The sequence below is a fragment of the Abramis brama genome, assembly GCF_963993115.1.
Source record: "Abramis brama genome assembly, chromosome: 2".
NCBI lineage: Eukaryota > Metazoa > Chordata > Actinopteri > Cypriniformes > Leuciscidae > Abramis > Abramis brama.
This window is the reverse complement of record NC_139964.1, coordinates 62910696-62931659: the sequence shown is the minus strand read 5'-3', so window position 1 is coordinate 62931659 and position 20964 is coordinate 62910696. Positions and strand designations below refer to the sequence as shown.

The window sequence follows — 20964 nt, the reverse complement described above, 5'->3', positions numbered from 1 at the left end:
AAATTATGACCCATTTAATGTGCATTGCATGATATATACCTCATATACAATAGAGTATTTACCATGCCTCATTTTCACACACATTTGAAATATAAGGCAGTAATACATAATATATACCCAATTTACACTAGAATATTTCACAGGCATACACCTCAAACACATATATGGTACAAAGCCCATTTAGTCAACCATATATAATATATAACCTGTACACTAGAATATTTGATGTAGACTGAATTATATACCCCAATTAGTGTACAATAAATGATATATACCTCATATACTCTAGAATATGTGTATACCCCATTTAGACTGGAATACATTACACATACCCCATGCCCACGATACCGTGAGATAACTACAGTGGGCTTCGAGACGAAGTTAGCGTGCTAGATTAGCCATAATGAGAAATGCCGTGGGTTATAGACTGTATGCTGGCAGCTGAGGATTAAAGCAGACTCACGCTGATGCTTCTCCGCTGGGACGGACACAGCTACACTACAGCCATACCCTACAACTGACCCTGTGATCCAGTGACCTAAAGTAAGCCCAGAGGCTTAGGGTCACAGCTGAGCGAGCAACGGGTGTGTGTATGTGTGTGTGTGATGGCCAGATGTGTGCAAGTGTTCGTAATTATGTGTGTGAGAGGGAGTGTATGAATAAGCACATGTGTTTGAGATCGATGGACCAGCACGTGCATGTATGGGTAAGAGATGGACGTGCTGTTATGGTAAAGGTCATGTTTGTGTGTGTGTTATAGCACCACATGTGTTTATTTGACCAACTTTGAATTCACATTAATAATGTGATGGAGAACGCAGGCCTGTTTGGGAGTGAACATGTCTTCGAGCTTGCGTTTGTGTGTGAAAGACACTACAGCCTGCGGTAGATGGTGTGATTTAACATACACAAGCAAAAAACAAAGTAATGACAAGTCCTGCAATCCATCTCTCTCACGCTAGCACTAATCAACACTCGACGCTCGAAGAAACCCGCGTGCGAGTGAGCGAGCCGCCCGCGAACATATTTTCCGTCTTACGACAAGGGAGGAATCCGTTAGCATGAGCTCCCTGCACCTGCCCAAGACGTTCGGAAGGAAATTCTTCTCTTGGCTCCTAATTTGACCTCGACTCCTGTGTCTTCCCCCAGAGACAGACGTGCACACACAATGCCAAACAGCTGGTGGGTGAGGGCGAACAAAGGAGGGTGTGTTGAATTAGAAGTAACAGGATGAAATTATGACTAGTCAATGAGTGAGAAAGGATTAATGGACTGACTAAACAATAAACCACAACAAAAACAAGACCAGGAAATTACAGTTTGTACGTAGATGGATAGACAGACAAACAAACAGACGGACGGACGGACGGACGGACAGATAGATAGATAGATAGATAGATAGAATGCAAGGATATACAGACAGATGATAGATAGATAGATAGATAGATAGATAGATAGATAGATAGATAGATAGATAGATAGACAGAAAGAATGCAAGGATATACAGACAGATGATAGATAGATAGATTAGATAGATAGATAGATAGATAGATAGATAGATAGATAGATAGATAGATAGATAGAATGCAAGGATATACAGACAGATGATAGATAGATAGATAGATAGATAGATAGATAGATAGATAGATAGATAGATAGATAGATAGATAGATAGAAAGAATGCAAGGATATACAGACAGATGATAGATAGATAGATAGATAGATAGATAGATAGATAGATAGATAGATAGATAGATAGATAGATAGATAGATAGATAGATAGATAGATAGAATGAATGGATATACAGACAGATGATAGATATAGATAGATAGATAGATAGATAGATAGATAGATAGATAGATAGATAGATAGACAGATAGATAGAAAGAATGCAAGGATATACAGATAGATAGATAGATAGATAGATAGATAGATAGATAGATAGATAGATAGATAGATAGATAGATAGATAGATAGATAGATAGATAGAATGAATGGATATACAGACAGATGATAGATAGATAGATAGATAGATAGATAGATAGATAGATAGATAGATAGATAGATAGATAGATAGATAGATAGATAGATAGATAGATAGATAGATAGATAGAATGCAAGGATATACAGACAGATGATAGATAGATGATAGATAGATAGATAGATAGATAGATAGATAGATAGATAGATAGATAGATAGATAGATAGATAGATAGATAGATAGATAGATAGATAGATAGATAGAATGGATATACAGACAGATGATAGATAGATAGATAGATAGATAGATAGATAGATAGATAGATAGATAGATAGATAGATAGATAGATAGAAAGAATGCAAGGATATACAGACAGATGATAGATAGATAGATAGATAGATAGATAGATAGATAGATAGATAGATAGATAGATAGATAGATAGACAAAATAGACTGACAGACAATCCATCTTACTGAATAGACAGACATATAAACAGACAGATACTGTGTCTATCTACCGATCTGCCAGACTATATAAATCTATAGCCAATTATGTTTGTAGAATTGGTTAGATATATTTCATCTATGGCACTAGTTCCAGACATTAAGGCCGTAGGGAAAACAGAGGCAGAAAACAAAATAAGAGTTTCATTTCCAAACACTGATTTCATTACGGCTTCTGTGTTTCAAGGCAAACAATGTTAAAGCAGAACGCAGTCGCTGCGCTTTATTTACTTGGAAGCAAAGCGGCAGCCGCAGCCAAAACGCAATATAAAGCGGAGTGAGATGTCATGAGAGGATGAAAAGAAGTAACAGTGGTTTCTGTTGCCAAGATGAATGAACAAAGAAAAGCACACTCCTTCCTGATAATCTGAATCAAAACATCCTTTTCATAGAGGCAGAACCTCGCCATCCTAAATAAACGAATACTTCTAAATCACAATGTCACTGCATGCTCTCCAGCAGAGCTGAATGTTTTCAGGAGTGCTGCTTTTATTGGCGGTCGCACAACTGGTGGCTTTCTTGACGGCTCTGTTGTCTGTTCCAGCTACATGGAGCCTTTCCTTTAATTTTAATGATTTGGTTTCAGGGAAACTATTGTTTCAAATGAGCTAATTTGAAACACATGCTGGGACGGAAAGATCCAAACTGTACTCAGTGGAGTCCGTTCTCAACCTCTGTTTGCAGACAACCGTGGCGTTGTGTAACCTCCTGCCTCTGGCTGATCTTTATCCAATCAAATGCAGGCTTAAGACTCAGACCGATTAGCCGGCGAGTCTGCTGGGATAGATAGAGCTCTTCACCCTAATCCGCCTCCCGCTGAGGTTAAACGCTAACGGAAATTATTCTTTTGTATGCAAATGAAATGACCTAAGACACAAAGCATTCCTTAAGTTTATTACCAGTTTCTCACATGGTGACGAGGGTTATGCGAGAGCAGTAAAACAAACCTGTTGGTAGCAAAACATGGATGTGTTTATATAGTTCAGGAAAATATATTCTTTTATATTAAATGAAATGCTATACAGTGTAAACAACACAGCACAACTTAGGCCGTGTTCACACTTGGCATGTTTGGTTCGATTAAAACGAGCTCTGGTGCGATTGCTCTGTTAGTGCGGTTCATTTGAATAAGTGTGAACGCTGCCATCCGAACCCTGGTGCCACCAAACAAGTGGACCGAGACGCTGAAAAGATGGGTCTCAGTCCGCTTCCAAACGAACTCTGGTGCGGATCGAATGAAATATGAACTCAACACGAACCAAAGACATGTAAACAAACCAAAAACAGGACATGATGTCACAAGATGTGACTCTAAAAAGAACAGAATGCTTTTTTTCTCGTCACAGTCGTGATGTTTCCCATCACAGTTCAGTACAATCATCAGAACCACGCGTCTCCTCGCTGCAGGTCTTTCTTTGTGTGTGTCTTTGTTTGTGTGTGTGACGGAGGGATTCCTGCCACTGTTTTGACTCCTTTACACATTTGATAAGCTCTTCACGAGTTCTCAGCTGGTCAAAATTTAGCGCATTTAGCCCAGAACACAGCATTGTTTCAGGTGTTCGGTAAGTTCCGTCACCAGATATACGTAATAAAAGCCGACCAATCAGGTTGAACATATCCCTATGCCTTAAGGTTCAGTATCTTTAGGTGTTAAAATGCCAATGTGAACACTAAGTGGACCAGGACTTTTTGGTCTGGACCAAACGAACCAAGCGAACCGAACTACAAGTGCGAATACACCCTTAATGTAATGCAGCATAATGTTAAAAAAAAAGAAAAAAAAAGGTAAAAGAGGTAAAGACAATTGGTAAAGAGACAAAATACAACAATACTGTAAAAACATGTAATGAATCATATAGAGTATGTTAAATTACATTATAGAGAGAATAATACCTGTAAACTTTTTGAAACAAACTATGATTACTAGTTATTATGTGAGAGAATTACATAAAATATATGTAAAAGGAAACATTTTAAACAAAAATGTAACATAACAAAACATAAAACGGAGTGGAAATTTCAGCGCCATGAACAATAGTGACGGCTCACGGTTAGTTTCATTTGGGATTCAAACCAGCAACCTTCTGCTTACCAGCTCTGAGCTTTAACCACTACACCACATCACCCAGCCTCAGGCCAGCAGCAAACTGAGTGATTGTGTGTGACTGCTGCATTATGGCTCCTACAGAGGAACACAGTATAAAATTGCTCTCTGTGACAAGAGTGATGTGACATACTGTTTGAAGTGATCGGTTTCAGCCTTAAGGAACTTTTAGAAAAGACAGAAACAAGCACTTTTGCTTCTACTGAGTCACACATACACACACTGGGAGAGCGAGAGAGAGAGAGAGAGCGCACTGGGAAATATATGCTAATGTAACGGAGCGCAGTCATTTGAAAGGAAATGGGCCTGAATGAGCACCCCGAGGGAACCACAGCACAAAGTTCAGCCCTGAAAAATGTATTTCATTTCATTTAAATAGTCCGCTCTTATGAATACAGCGGGGCTTCGGGGAGAGCTGGGAGCCGCAGGAGGGCTGAGGTGGGAGTTTATTTTGGGGGAAAATATCAAAACAAGATGTGGAGCCTAAGAAAAATCAAAACAAATGATTTTATAAGTAAGGAAAACTTTGTTCAACTTGCTCTGATGTCTCATTTAGGTGTTTTACAGGTCTAAGTTCTAGAAATTATGCTCTGATGTGGCTTTGGGTGGATTTCAAAATGACTAAACGGTCCAAATCTACGTAAATTGCATGGTTTTACTACAGATTATGGTAGTACCATAGTATAGTGCTAACGTATACCAATTTACTCAATGATTGTCATATTTATTTGCCAAAGTTTTTACTAGCATCCCTACTAAGATACTTCAAAACATTGCATTATTTAACAAAATAAATGTGGTACATGTCCAAAAAACACAAACAAAAAAAACATGGTAATTCATGGTACTTATAAAAACAGGTGTCTCTTAGCATTTAGGTGTAGAAAATCTCAAAATGCAGTTTTAACTAACTTGCGTGAGAAAACTAAATTAAGAAAACAGTTGATGCTAATGCCTGTTTCTGTGGATTAGCAGCATCATCAAGAATATGCAACATATTTCTTTTTGCATTCGGATTTGATTTCAGACACATTTCGGAAAGAAATTTGCGAAGATAGAAGGATTGTGTACTTAAGTAAGTTTTTTTGGCCTTAAAAGGATAGTTCTGTTATCATTTACTCACCCTCATGTTGTTTCAAAACTGTGTGGGTGTGTCTCAATCAGCTCTCTAGGTCGTGAATCAGTATATCGTGTTCATGAATTCGGGCACTGGTAAACATTAAGGACCCTGACTCACTACACATTGGGGCACTGATAACTATTTACGGCGACATTACAACGTTCTCATTGTACAACATAAGTACATTTATAGCTGTAAACTAACTATAAATGTTAGCTAGATTATGTTCACTACCTGTCTAGCGATGTGTGTTTATGCTGGAATATAATTCAATAACGGTTTGATTATTCAAAACACCTATCGTGCGTCATTATATGTTGAGTGATTTGTTTTGGTTTTCAGAATTTCCATTAAGAGAACAGAGTGAGCAGCGATACTCCCTGGTTTCACGGTGCATTGTGGGACTTTTTAGGGAGCGAAGGATTACGCACACTGCAAAGATTTAGCGATTGAGACAGGCCTTAAAATAGTCCGACTCCCTGACCAGTGCCCTGACTACTGAACTAGGGAGCTGATTGAGACGCAACCTTTGACTTTCTTTCTTCTGTGTAACATATTTTGAAGAACGTTGGGGTCCAAACAACATGAGACCCCACTGACTTTTTTACTGTATGAACAAAAAACGTTTTTCCTGTATGAACAAATGACTTTTTTCAAAATACTCGAAGATGACAGAATCTTCGTTTATGGGTTCAAAACAAAGTGAAAATTGATAAAATGTTGTTTTATTGTTTGTAAACTACAAGAAACCAAGAATTCTCCACGTTTTTAGTGAACATTTCCACAAATTTTGCCACATCAGTCATGTCAGATCGCTTAAAAAATATCTAAATTATAATCAGAGTTAAGTTTGATTCTAATATGACTTTCACTGGCCTTTAGAATCACACAAAACCATTTTGCTTATACTATGACCTACTCATAACCAGACGCCACAATGGAGCCACGTCATATCTGCGTATGTTTCAGGAGAAAAATGATTGAAGCACTTAAGATCCCGGGATGTGAGCCAGGATAGCATTCCCAGCTTCCTGTCTGGATCCCGGTCCTTTGGGAGCAGATCAGGTGAATATTCCGGGATGAGGAAAGCTCTCGGAAGGCAAACACTCAAGATTTAATTAGGGAGCTGAAAGAGGATTAGACTGAGTGTGTGTGTGTGTGTGTGTGTGTGTGTGTGTGTGTGTGTGTGTGAAGGAAGGGAAGTCCCTCCACCTTCCTCCGTCTTGTTTTGTTGACTCTACGGATCCAACGGTGCCACATATGTCCAGCATATGGTACAAGAACAAACCTGGGTATAAGTGAAAATGCACACGCAAACACAGGCTTACCTTGGCACGGAGGCATACGGTCGATCCACGTCGTTGTATCTCGGAGCCATTCGTGGATCAGGCCCTCTGATCTGCGAAGCACAGGAAAATCAAGTAAGATTATGTCACAATCAGCTAATGTGACATTTAGATGTGGTTTTAAAGGTGAAGAGCGTAATTTCTGTACACAAGCATTACCCAACGGAAATATAAAGATGTGAAATCACAAAAAAAAGCATGGATAACTGAAAATTAAATGCATTATATAAAAAAAACATGTTTTTTTTTTAAATATGCAGGATTCATGAATTATATAACTACCTTGTGTAATGCTATAATTACCATCAGCATGAGCTGTTAACCTGATAAGTTAGCACAACCCTCAAAGTGCAGAGAGAGAAAAGAAAAACCCGAATAGACTGACAAACATGTTACTTAATTATCAATGAATTTTTTTGTCTCTGTAAACAGAAGAACATTGGATGCATTATTTTCCCATTACGTCTCTTATGGTGTTGTTATGATTACATTGAAAAAATATAGCTGCAAGCAGCAATTATCGGAGCCAAGCGCAAGAAGACGATAAGACATGCCAACATGGCTGGGAGTGTCAGACCAACTGCAGCAAGGAGCAATTAAAGACATTTTAAGATGATTTAAGGCAAAATAGCTGAATATTTATATATTCAGTAACTAAAAATATGATTGAATGGAATATCACTTTCGACCAATAGGTGGCGCAGTTATGAAATTGATGTGATGTGGTCAGAGTGAAGTGACGCCATAGGGTGCAATCGAATCGGCTTGAGCCACGTAATCAGAGGAAACAAGATTTTTGTTTCTAGCCTTTACGGTTCAAAAGTTATTTGCATAAACATGAGTGAAACTTTGGACAGTTGTTGGCGCTAGAATGAGTTAGAGACTCCAAATTTGCTATGGTGACAGTTCAGACTGTCTTCTATCAGTGTGCCAAATTTCATAACTTAGCCATAGACGTCCAGACGGAAGAATAATAATAAGAACGCCAACGATTTCAAGAGGTGCCTACGCACTTTCAGTGCTTGGCTCCTAATTAAAGCTTATTTCTCCTTGTGTGACTATTCCAAAACTTTGCAAGCTTGTATAAGATAAATAAGTGGAGTACGCCACACACCGCAGGGTTTAACAGTAGTCTCATATGACCGCAGTGGGATTGTGGGAGTTCTGCGTGTGGCAGCTCCTGACAGATGAAGGTTACAGGCATTATGTAAAGAAGGGCAGCTCATTTCTGGGGACTATGTGAGGAAAATGGTGGCATTTGTCTCAATGAGGCGTTTATAAGCGCATGTAATGGCGGCCCTCGGCTCTCTCCTGCATGCTAAGTGTGATCTTTAAACACAAAGGTGTCTCGCAGGGATCGAATGTCACCGAGAGTAAGAGAGACAGAGAGATGACGACGCGCACACGCCGTAAAGGTCAAATTTAGAGAAGCGAGAGATGATTGTGGGAATGATAGACTGCAGCGCATGCCAAATGATCAGAACGATATACAATTCCCCGCTTTCCTCTGTTCCTCTCATTCTTTCATCCGTCTATTCTGGCCATACAGGTGATCAGTCTTGCCTATTGTCAGAATTTATACTACCACTCTCCAGCTTCTCTTTCTTCACAGATAAGATCCCACTTTTGGGAGCAATGACCCAGGGTTGTATGTGTGTATGTGTGTGTGTGTGTGTGTGTGTGTGTGTGTATACACATCTAAAACTAACTTTTTACCACACCTGCCAATGGCCGGTAACTTGTATAATAAACTCATAAATACTTTTTTTCCGGCCATGGAGCTTATGACACCAACATTTTAGATACCAGTGAAAATTCACTTTTCAGGTAAAGAAATTTAATAAAGTTATCAAATGTAAAATAACACTGCTTATCCTTATTAAAGTTTCTCAAGTCAGTAAAATTACTAAACATTAAATCGCGCTTAAACCGATTCGGCTTATTGCGATTAGGGCTGCACAATATATCGAAAAATTATCATTATCGCGATAATAGTACATGCAATATCTGTATCACAGAGAGGTGTGATATATTACATTTATTTTGTGCCAAGCATTTGTGTGTTGCATGCATAGATTGTTTATCCAATTTCAACCAATCAGATGGGGCCTTACTATCTTTATACCCGCCTCCCCAGTAGGTGCTATTATGCTATTGGCTAAATCAGGCCCAAAGGGGAACCTAGTGGCTCAGAGCAGAGAGTGGAAATAAAAACTAACGGCCGGAGTAGAGACAAGCGAGGAAAATGACAACAGCAAAGAAGCTGTGCCTAAAAAGAACTGTACGTCTGAAATATGGCAATATTTTGGCTTCAATAGAGAAGACATGTCACAAATGCAGGTACTGTGTAAGGGGCCGTTCACATATCGCGTCTAAAAACGCCTGGAAAGCGTGGCGCGGCCGCTATGCAACAATGAACTGTGCTGAGCGCTTTCCATGATGACGAGGAAGTATCAGCAAAGGTTTAATTGATTTCTAGCCCTTGCATTAGCTTTACTTCTAGATATATTTATGGAGATGAGAAAAAAACCCCCGCCCTGTACAGCTATGATCAGCTGTTCGGCCGAGCTTTCGATGTTGTTATGGAAAGACCGAAGTTGATCGGTTGGTCTTTGTCACATGACCTGCAGTGAGCTTGCGGCATTTTGAAAAGTTGAGATGTTCTCATCTCGTCGCGGCATAGGCGGGCCTGGAAAAACGTGCTTCCGTTATGAGCGCGCTTTCCACGGCTACATTTGAAATAACAAATTTGCACGTGCAAAAAACGCGATATGTGAACATTAGTGAAGGTGTCACCAAGTCGTGCCGAAAAATTGTGGCCACGTCGAGAGGAAATACAACTAATCTCCACAGTTATCTGGAACGCAACCTCAGGGAGCCATATGAAGACTTCAAAAAGTGCAAGCCCAAATCTACCAAAACTGCTAACAATAACAGAGTCTCACAGACAACCATTAAAAGTTTTGCAAGTGTAACTCCTCCTAAAAAAACTGAGATATTCTTCTGAAGATCAGAAGAATATCTATTAGCCTCCCTGTTTATTTTAGTATGATCATTACATATATAAATGATTTAGAAAAAAAAAAGAAGAAAAAAAGCTTAATAAAACTAGCATTTCTCGAGGGAAATGTTATATCACAAGAAATATTGTTATCGCAATACTCAACAACATCACAGCCCTAATTGCGATTTGCTGTACAGCCAAAACAAACGTTGTTTTCCTGTTATCACTGTAAAGCCGCTTTGAAATAATCTGTATTGTAAAAAGCGCTACATAAATAAAGGTGACTTAACTTGACTATTCGCAAATGTTTTATGTGATATTACAATTTTGTGCACAAGTTAAATTCGTAACTTTGGATGGAAACATAGCTATTGTCTTCCATAGTATTTTCAATAGGGAGGGTGAGTAAATGATGACTGAATTTTAACTTTTGGATGAACTAACCCTGGATATTAATGTGATAAAACACTACCTAGTTGCTTCCATAGCGCCGGTTATTACAAAACACGAGAGACTCCAGTGACTTTAGATCTTCCACATTACCCAAGTGTTTCTCTTCACTGCCCACAGATGTTATCTTGGGCTCAGGCGATTGATCTTTACTGGGTAATTAGCATTTTAGGCAGAAAGGACAAGACGTGGGCCTGCTGCCAGACCCTTGACTCCAATTGAGAGAGAGAATTTGAAACTTTGCCACAGCAGGCTTGGTGGTCTGGGCGAGTTTTACCCTGTGGGGTCAAAAAGGATCAACAAAACCTGCTCAACCCTGCTAAACCTCACCAAAGGGAGTGGGGGGCATTGGGGCACCATGGCAACCGAGCTGCCAGAAACCAGTTAAGTCTTTGCGGTGCTGTTATCAGATCAAAACGGCTGTGTGGACGGATGAAGGACTCGTGTGCTGCTGTGCATGTTGAGAAATGTGCATGCTACGCCGGCGAACTGGACTGAGACGGCAAATACTTGCCACAACAAACGTGCAAACATTTGCAAATAGGCAAACAGCGCTCATGCGTTCAGATGCAGGGAGATCAGATGGATGTATTTGAGGAGTTTGTTTAAACATAGACACATGTTGAGCATGAACAGCAAGGTCACCGGGACTCACTGGGACTTATTCAGTCACACCTTTTTTTATACCTCGAGAACAAAACAAAACAGACATAAGCAAAGACGTTTAGCAATACACATTTAAGCTATACGTAAGAATTAAATAATATATAATATGTAAAAGACCAACAAAACTATTGTCAATTTTAAGATGTTTTTAAAAGAAGTTTCTTAGCCTGCCAAAGCTGTATCTATTTGATCAAAAATACAGTAAAACAGTAATATTGTGAAATATTATTAGTTTTCTATTTTAATATATTTTAAAAAATGAATTGCGATTAAGAGTTTATATGATTATGAGTTTATGTGGAATGAACTGAAAATGCTCCGTGCCAGTGGATGTTTTTTTTTTTTTTACAAATTAGCACCAATTCGGGGGTGGCAATTGCTTGAATGGTGGGTTCATTATTATTCTTAATATAAAAAAACACAACAACTAGAAAAAAACAACTAATTCTTTGCAGGTTCCCTATTAGCATTGAGTTTAAATCCAAAATATTGCCACATAGGTGCTTTTACATTTCGCTTTGGAACCAAATCTTCCGACATTGTCTTGTCAGTCAGCTCCTCATTCTCGTGATAAATTAAATCTGACTCCTGCTGCAACACTCGTTCGGCTCGCACTGCATTGAGCAGACACGTTCAGTTTTTAATTGTAGTGTCTGTTCTCTAACTGAACTAAATGATTGTTATTACAATAAAACAATCTAAAAACGACGGTGCCACAGTAGGCAAGTGATGGCAAGCCTAATATATATATATGTTGGACATACACGCACTACACACAAACTTAGCGGGTGCCACTACCAATTTAAAGTCCTCAGTAACTTTTGTTCTTTATCATTACTTTTTGGTAATTAGATTCCATTGATCTGGGCGCAGAGTCAAACTCCATTCCAGAGGGAATTGGCAGTCTGGACTCAAGTGAAGTTTTGTGGTTGGACTCCAACAGGACTCAAATTTAGCATGTTTCTCAACAAACACAAACTGTGCTCAGCGTTTGTCACAAGAAACTCAAGCTGTGAGTGACGTCCCTGAAAACTCAGCTGTGCTTCGTCACTTGTTCAGCTAAGTATATGTGGACCACTGTGAGCTAAAACTTCACCAGACAGATTCTTTTTTTTACATCACAGTTACACAAACAATTAAAACAGCCTGGCACTATATTAAAATAAATAACTTGTGCACTTCATTAGAGTTTATCATATACAAAAAAAAAAAAACCCTACTTACAGTTTTAGAGTACTTACAGACTGATAGACATGTTTAAAATGTCACCAAGTAATGTTTACAAAAATGTATATACTTTTCTTTACATTAAAAAAAATAACTTTCATTTTATGAAACAAAGTAGCACTTCATTTCCTAGAATGCCATTACCTATTAAATTCCTCTAAACTACAATAAATTCTACTACAAATTCTAAACTACAATAAATTATACTTCTTGTAATTCCAATTCAGTTTCTTGTGTTAAAAGCCAATATTTAAAAACCTACTGTGAAGCCGCTTGAAGGCTGCAGATTTTCACAGCGGCTATTTAGTGAGTCTTTATTTGAATTAATCATCTGATCAACACAATATCTTGGTTTAGTTTGGTTTAGGTGGGCCTCCTTCAGTTCTTAAGGCCTCGGTTCACTTCACTCTGTAAAATACATTGCAAGTTAAACAAGCTACTTAGATCAAACTTTCCACAAAGTCGGCACCATACTCCACCTCAATGCTAAAACAAACACGCCTTAAACATGCCGTGATCCTATCGCTTGTTGATTCTCTCCCTGGAGTCTCCGTGGCCGCGGTGTGTGCAGTGTTCTGATCTTTGATGTAGTGCTGCTATTGCCCAGTGCCCTCTAACGTGCCCTGAAAAGCCATGGTCATGCCGCCCAGACGGCCCAGGCTTGTTAGCAGCAGATGGTGGAACCATTTTGAGAGGGTAATTTACACACAAGGCTGTAGGAGGCTGGTCATGACCTCCTCATGTATCGAGCCCAACCCAGTGAAAGGAAGGTGCTTTTGCGGTCTAGTACTGGAGTGATGTGTTGTCCTCTGTACGACGTGCACGTGGATTGTTGTGGATGATACTAAGCACAAATACATTGGATATTTTGTCCCTTTCACATCAACAACTGAATTTTCGTTTTGTCCAAAAGTGCTGATTTGTCATAACTCTGGAACTGTTCCAATTCTATGATTCAATGGTCCAATGCTATCATTTTATTTTTATATTATATTATATATTTAAGTATTTAAGTAATATATATATAATGTAATATATATTATATCATAATCCTAATATAACATATGTATTACTGAATGATCTAGTGTTTTTGACCGAATTGTTTAAGTGATTCAATGACTCACTCGTAAATACTTGCTTCATTTCTGAATGATTCAGAGTTTTTAAACGAATCAGATGAATGAGTCACGAGTTATTTGTCGTCAACTACCGTAGCTGTGTAACCTGCAGAATGATTCACTGTAAAATCCCACCACTGATACACAGACTGACAGTCTATGATGCAAACAGTGAAAAGTCTAACTGCATAAAAACACATTTAGAAAATGTTAGGGATGTGAAAACTATAAATAGTGCTTTTTATGAAAACATAGTAACCGTTTAAATTGCCATAATCTGCCACCAAAGTGCAAAACATGTTTAAGTCCAAATAAAGAATTCGGGACACAGTTATTATTCTGTCCTTGCTCATTCCTCCCCTGAGGTCCATCTGACTGCTCCCTCCCACCGCTCTTTTCTTTTTGTTTTAGTGGCTTCATTCAGATTCCTAACCAGTATTTCCTGCTCTGAAACAAAGGCCAAGGCTCTGTGATGTGAGTTGGCTTGTCTTTGACCTACCAAGGAAGGTGTGACCTGCTTGCTAGAGCAAAGTAGAGTCAAGGCCTTTTGTTCCTCGTCCATCCCCGCCTTTCTCACTTTCTTTCACTCTTAATCTGTCTCCGTAAGCTCATGTTGATATGATTTGACATCCCAGACACCTGGTTTTAGGATTTGGGATTATTTGTCGGCTCTGCAGAGAGCCACCTAGTCGCCGTCACTCAATCTTTTTACACTCCACCGTCACGGCTGCCCGTCAAGCCGGTGTGTGTGTGTTTGGAGATGCAGATGCTGGCTTAATTAGACCTGACAGGGCCAGGATGCTCGTCTCAAGCTGTTCTGTTTCGAGGACGAGAGGATAACAATCTGAATGACAACCGTCTTAATTTTCCATCTTCTCTCTCTCTCATTCGGTTATTTTTCTTTCAGTCTCCGCATCTGCCGTCTCCTCTCTGTTCTCATTTTACTTGGATGTTCAATGGGATTACTAAGGCATTCTGGGTAGTTGCTAGGATGTTTTATGTGGTTACTAGGGCATTTTTGGTGGTTGAAATGGTTTTCCAGGTAGTAGTTAGGGTGTTCTGTGTGGTTACTTACTGGACCAGAAGAGCCCAACCCAAACTCCGTATTGGTGCTTTTCCACTGCATGGTATACGGCTCGGTACGGTTTGGTACGGCTTACTTTTGGGGGGGTTTCTACTATGTACAGAACCTAGAACTTTTTTTAGTACCACCTCTGTTGAGGTTTCAAGCGAGCCGTACCGATACTAAAATGTGACATCTAAACACTGCAGATTACTGATTGGTCAGAGAGAATTGTCACTTCCAGCATCATTGGATTTGGCACAACTATAACAATCAGTCTATAATCCCACCCACTTTGATGCGGTACTAAACTGCAGTGGAAAAGCAAACCGAGCCAAAGTAAAGCGAGCCGAGCAGAGCCATGCAGTGGAAAAGTGGCATATGATAATCTGCTCTCTAGATATTGTTTGGGTCCCTCCTTCAATGTAAGCAAGAAGGCAAAACTGTAACTTAGAAAGGTAAAAGTAAACCTCCCTTCAAGAAGCCACACAATTTGCTGCCCATAGCACAGTCTTTCAGGGGTTTGTTCGAATCACTACCCCCAAGTATGATAGCAACAGTGATGCTAGCCTTTGGAAACACCACTAATAATGTACTAATAATTATTTCTTCCATTGGTCAGAAATTCTCTACTGGTTCATCCCTACTTGTGCGGTATGAGATCATAGACACACACACACACACAAACACGCACGCACGCACACAGTTACACACGAGACAGACACACACGAGACAGACTGAAGGTCTGTGAAAACCAGTCTGTAATCCAATTAAATTCTTCTGTTGTTAATGAATCATACACCACAGCCCCTGCTGTGTGTGTGTGTGTGTGTGTGTGTGTGTGTGTGTGTGTGTGTGTGTGTGTGTGTGTGTGCGTGCGCGTCTACACCACATGCTAGTCCTTATGGTGGCCTGAACGTCCTTCTCCGTTTCTTCTGTTATTATGACAGCAACTATTCATTTCACATATTCATTCATATATTTCTGAGTAAACTGCCGCTTCTCAATGAAGTAGTAAGTTCATTTACTACACGGACAGTCAAAACCTTTACCTATGATTTTTACAGTCAACATTACCACAACTACCAATCAGCTCTAAATATGACAATATATGGCCCAAGCAATGGTTAAATACAACTATTAACTTATAGTCATTGATTATAAGAAAAAAACAGAAGAAAAAAAACCCAATATATACTACTGTTCAAAAGTTTGGGGTTGGTAAGATTTTTTAGTAACACTTTACAATCAGGTTTCATTTGTTAACATACAGTGAGGAAAATAAGTATTTGAACACCCTGCTATTTTGCAAGTTCTCACACTTGGAAATCATGGAGGGGTCTGAAATTGTCATCATAGGTGCATGTCCACTGTGAGAGACATGATCTAAAAAAAAAATCCAGAAATCACAATATATGATTTTTTAACTATTTATTTGTATGATACAGCTGCAAATAAATATTTGAACACCTGTCTATCAGCTAGAATTCTGACCCTCAAAGACCTGTTAGTCTGCCTTTAAAATGTCCACCTCCACTCCATTTATTATCCTAAATTAGATGCACCTGTTTGAGGTCGTTAGCTGCATAAAGACACCTGTCCACCCCATACAATCAGTAAGAATCCAACTACTAACATGGCCAAGACCAAAGAGCTGTCCAAAGACACTAGAGACAAAATTGTACACCTCCACAAGGCTGGAAAGGGCTACGGGGAAATTGCCAAGCAGCTTGGTGAAAAAAGGTCCACTGTTGGAGCAATCATTAGAAAATGGAAGAAGCTAAACATGACTGTCAATCTCCCTCGGACTGGGGCTCCATGCAAGATCTCACCTCGTGGGGTCTCAATGATCCTAAGAAAGGTGAGAAATCAGCCCAGAACTACACGGGAGGAGCTGGTCAATGACCTGAAAAGAGCTGGGACCACCGTTTCCAAGGTTACTGTTGGTAATACACTAAGACGTCATGGTTTGAAATCATGCATGGCACGGAAGGTTCCCCTGCTTAAACCAGCACATGTCAAGGCCCGTCTTAAGTTTGCCAGTGACCATTTGGATGATCCAGAGGAGTCATGGGAGAAAGTCATGTGGTCAGATGAGACCAAAATAGAACTTTTTAGTCATAATTCCACTAAACGTGTTTGGAGGAAGAAGAATGATGAGTACCATCCCAAGAACACCATCCCTACTGTGAAGCATGGGGGTGGTAGCATCAGCTTAGGTAGCTTTGGGGGTGTTTTTCTGCACATGGGACAGGGCGACTGCACTGTATTAAGGGGAGGATGACTGGGGCCATGTATTGCGAGATTTTGGGGAACAACCTCCTTCCCTCAGTTAGAGCATTGAAGATGGGTCGAGGCTGGGTCTTCCAACATGACAATGACCCGAAGCACACAGCCAGGATAACCAAGGAGTGGCTCTGTAAGAAGCATATCAAGGTTCTGGCGTGGCCTAGCCAGTCTCCAGACCTAAACCCAATAGAGAATCTTTGGAGGGAGCTCAAACTCCGTGTTTCTCAGCGACAGCCCAGAAACCTGACTGATCTAGAGAAGATCTGTGTGGAGGAGTGGGCCAAAATCCCTCCTGCAGTGTGTGCAAACCTGGTGAAAAACTACAGGAAACGTTTGACCTCTGTAATTGCAAACAAAGGCTACTGTACCAAATATTAACATTGATTTTCTCAGGTGTTCAAATACTTATTTGCAGCTGTATCATACAAATAAATAGTTAAAAAATCATACATTGTGATTTCTGGATTTTTTTTTTTTAGATTATGTCTCTCACAGTGGACATGCACCTACGATGACAATTTCAGACCCCTCCATGATTTCTAAGTGGGAGAACTTGCAAAATAGCAGGGTGTTCAAATACTTATTTTCCTCACTGTAGTTAACTACATTCATTTACATGAACTAACAGTGAAGAATAGTTCTAAATCATTTATTAATAGTTAATGTTAATTTTAATATTTAGTAATACATTATTAAAATCACAAGTTGTATCTGTTAACATTAGTTAAAGGGGTGGTTGATTATGATTTCACTTTTTTAATATTAGTTAGTGTGTAATGTTGCTGTTTGAGCATAAACAACATCTGCAAAGTTACAATGCTCAAAGTTCAAAGCAAAGGGAGATATTTTCTTTTAAAGAAATTGCTTTTTAAGGACTAAACGGCTGGTAAGGACTACACAACATTCCTCACGGGTTAGTGACATCACCAACCCTAAAATTTACATAAACCCCGCCCCCGGGAACGCGATCTATAGATTATCAAGACAGATGCTAATCAATGACTAGAAGATAACTACACATAAACTACATAAATTCATCAACTAACCATTCAGACACGTCCTGTTGCTTCTACATGTTGTCACTTCTTCTTGAATCTCTCCATCATTGTCTGACTCTGGTTTTAACATAAGAGGCTAAAAGTTTTTGATATTGTCTGTGTGAGGTAAAAGGACACAAGCTCTTGAAGCTCCGCCCTCTGTGCCGGGAGCAGCAGCTCATTTGCATTTAAAGGAACAGACACAAAACGGTGCGTTTTTGCTCACCCTCAAAAAGTGACAACTTTAACATGCTATATAAAAATATCTGGGGGGTATTTTGAGCTAAAACTTCACATACACACTCTGGGGACATCAGAGACTTATTTTACATCTTGTGAATAGGGCATAATACCACCCCTTTAATGGACCTGAGCTGATATGAACTAACAATGAACAGTTGTATTTTTATAAAATAACGTTAACAAAGATTAATAGATACTGTAACAAATGTATTGCTCATTATCAGATAACATTACTTAATGCATTAACTAAAGCTAACTAATGGAACCTTTTTATGTTTTTGAAAAAAGTGTTATGCTCACCAAGACTGCATTTATTTGATTTTTTTTTTTTTTTGCCATTTAGCAAAGTAAATAAAATGTGATTTGATTCTAATTAAATGTTTAATGCTGGCCAGAAATATGTTTAGACTGATCTGAATATGAGTAAATTGTGTAAACGTTATTCACAGAAATTGTATAATGGCACGTTGTTCAAACCAAATTTAAGTTGGCTGGCGGCAAAAAGCAATGCAATCTCACCAGCTAGTAAAACTGTTAATGGTCGTTAATCATTACACCATTCATTAGAACAACTGTGATGTACATTTGCTTCAATGCATCCAAATTAAAGGTTAATCTATTGACAACTCTAACCTACTGTATCATCATTTAACAAACAATGCAAGAAAAACTATTTTTCATGCAACATCGGACACTAGATACGTCACTTTCTTTCCAGCATCAGAGCTTCTATTTTCTCTCTCAGTCGTTCCTGGAAAGTCTCAATGAAGATGTGTGTAATCATATAACTATAATTGTAAACTTTGCCGAGCCCTGGACACAACCCTCAATCTCTGGAAAATGAAGTGCTGGACATCTGGGTGGACGCGAGCGTGGCTCCGGGCGCTGAAATGACAGAGTTCAGGGCTCCGATAAGTGCTTCTGAAAAAAGCCTTTATTCCAATTTAGATTGAGTTTTTGTTTTAAAGTGCCCAGAAGAGAACGCTGACAGACACCCTTGCCATTTTTAAACCATGTGATTTCTAGAAGGGATTTGAGCGAAATTGTCTATTTTCTCATCTCTGTGGTTCTGTCTGGCTTTCCCCCTTCTTTTCCTACTGTTTCAGCATATTTTCTCTCATACTTTTAATGCATAATAAATCTCATGTCTCATCTTCATAACATCTTGTTGAATGCCCCCATTTGTCATTTATTATTTTATTTTTACACAAGGAGCAGACTGTGCAAAAGAATCTTGAAAGGCAACGAGCTGAGCAAGTTTTCTCGATACTATTTTAACACTAAAAGAGATAGTTCACCCAAAAATGAAAATTCTGTCACTTCAAACCTGTATGATTTTCTCTCTTATTTAGAACACAAAAGGAGGTATTTTTTAAAGACACTGGGTCAAAACAACATTGGACCCCATTGACTTTTACTGTATGGACAAAAAAAGCATTGTTATTGTTAACTAAAAAAATAAATTAAAAAAAATGTTTTTTGGTCATTTAAATAAAGAAGAAATAAAATATTAGATGAAAACTTGTATACTTTAACTTATATATTAGATGATTAAACTTATAAATCTTATATATAAAAAAATGGAAATGTTGCCTCTGGCATATAACTGAAATAAAATAATAACTAAAAATATTCAAAATAAAAATAAAATAAAAATAAATATAGCTATATAGAAATATGTTAAAAACATAATACAAATGGAAAAAAAACAGCAAAATTTAAACTAAAATGAAAATGAAAACAGAAATTATAAATAATTCAAAATATTAATAAAATGTATATATAAATTATACTAAAATAACACTGGTTTGAAGTGACATGATTCATCTTAAAAAATAAGGAATAATTAAATAAAAATAAATAAATAAAAAAAGGCATGCAATTCTATGCAATTGTCTATTGTTTTGGATGAATTAACAGTAGAGAATATTAAAATGGCTGCGGAAAGATCTTGGCATAATCTTTGTGCCCATCTCAAATTTATGAGTGAAAAGAGAGCATTAATGCTAGCACTCATCTCTGAGCATCATCACCATGAATGACAGACTCTCATAATGCAGTGGGAGGAACCACTGAACGAGACTAACGCATGGATTAGACGGCGAGATGCATATCTTTCTTCCTTAATGACCCAAAGAGTTATTTATTAATACCGTTTTAGTTATGTATTAAGCGAGACATGTCTGGTGCTGGGAGTTTATGGGTGATAAACAGCCCTCGGTTTGCACATTAAGACCAAGACGATACTAAGACGTGCTGCTGTCATAGGGATGAAAAACAAAACCCTGACGGGAAGCTTGGAAGATTATTGCAGCTGAATTTGCATGAGTGCCCAGCGGTGCGGCGTGTAGGTGCAGGATGTCAAGGGATGGGTCAGCTCACTTAAAGCTCTGGGCAATGCAGACGCCCAACCACACACACACACACACACCCACGCACACACCCACACAAACTACTACCTAGAGAACAAGCCAACTAGACAACATCAGGATCTAAAAATACATTTGGGTTCATACAGTATGCATGCAGAAGACCATACCACGAATATCGTAAGCCTTCAATTTGAAAGCAAACCTCCAAAAAAAGACACAAAGGGGTTGAAAAAGAAAGGTGGGGATATATGGAAATAAGTGGTTGCAATAGAGTTTTCAGGGCAGATCAGAAGAGAAACTGACTTGATTAAAGGGTGAAAAAGCAACTCAAATTTGAGTTTGGAGTTCATAAAGTTGCAGGAGAATTCACACACACACGCACACGCACAAACACACACACGCAATCTCATTTTAACACAATCACCTTTGACAATGCACT

The 20964-nt window shown here is 38.7% G+C and overlaps 1 protein-coding gene across 1 annotated transcript in view; it reads right to left on the bottom strand.

The window, feature by feature from the left end:
- pard3ba (par-3 family cell polarity regulator beta a) overlaps positions 1 to 20964 on the bottom strand; it is a 160173-nt gene that overhangs the window by 4406 nt on the left and 134803 nt on the right. The window contains exon 22 of the mRNA XM_084095055.1: positions 7039 to 7109. Within this exon, the coding sequence (XP_083951181.1) occupies positions 7039 to 7109 (71 nt within the window). The remainder of the gene's footprint in view (positions 1 to 7038; positions 7110 to 20964) is intronic.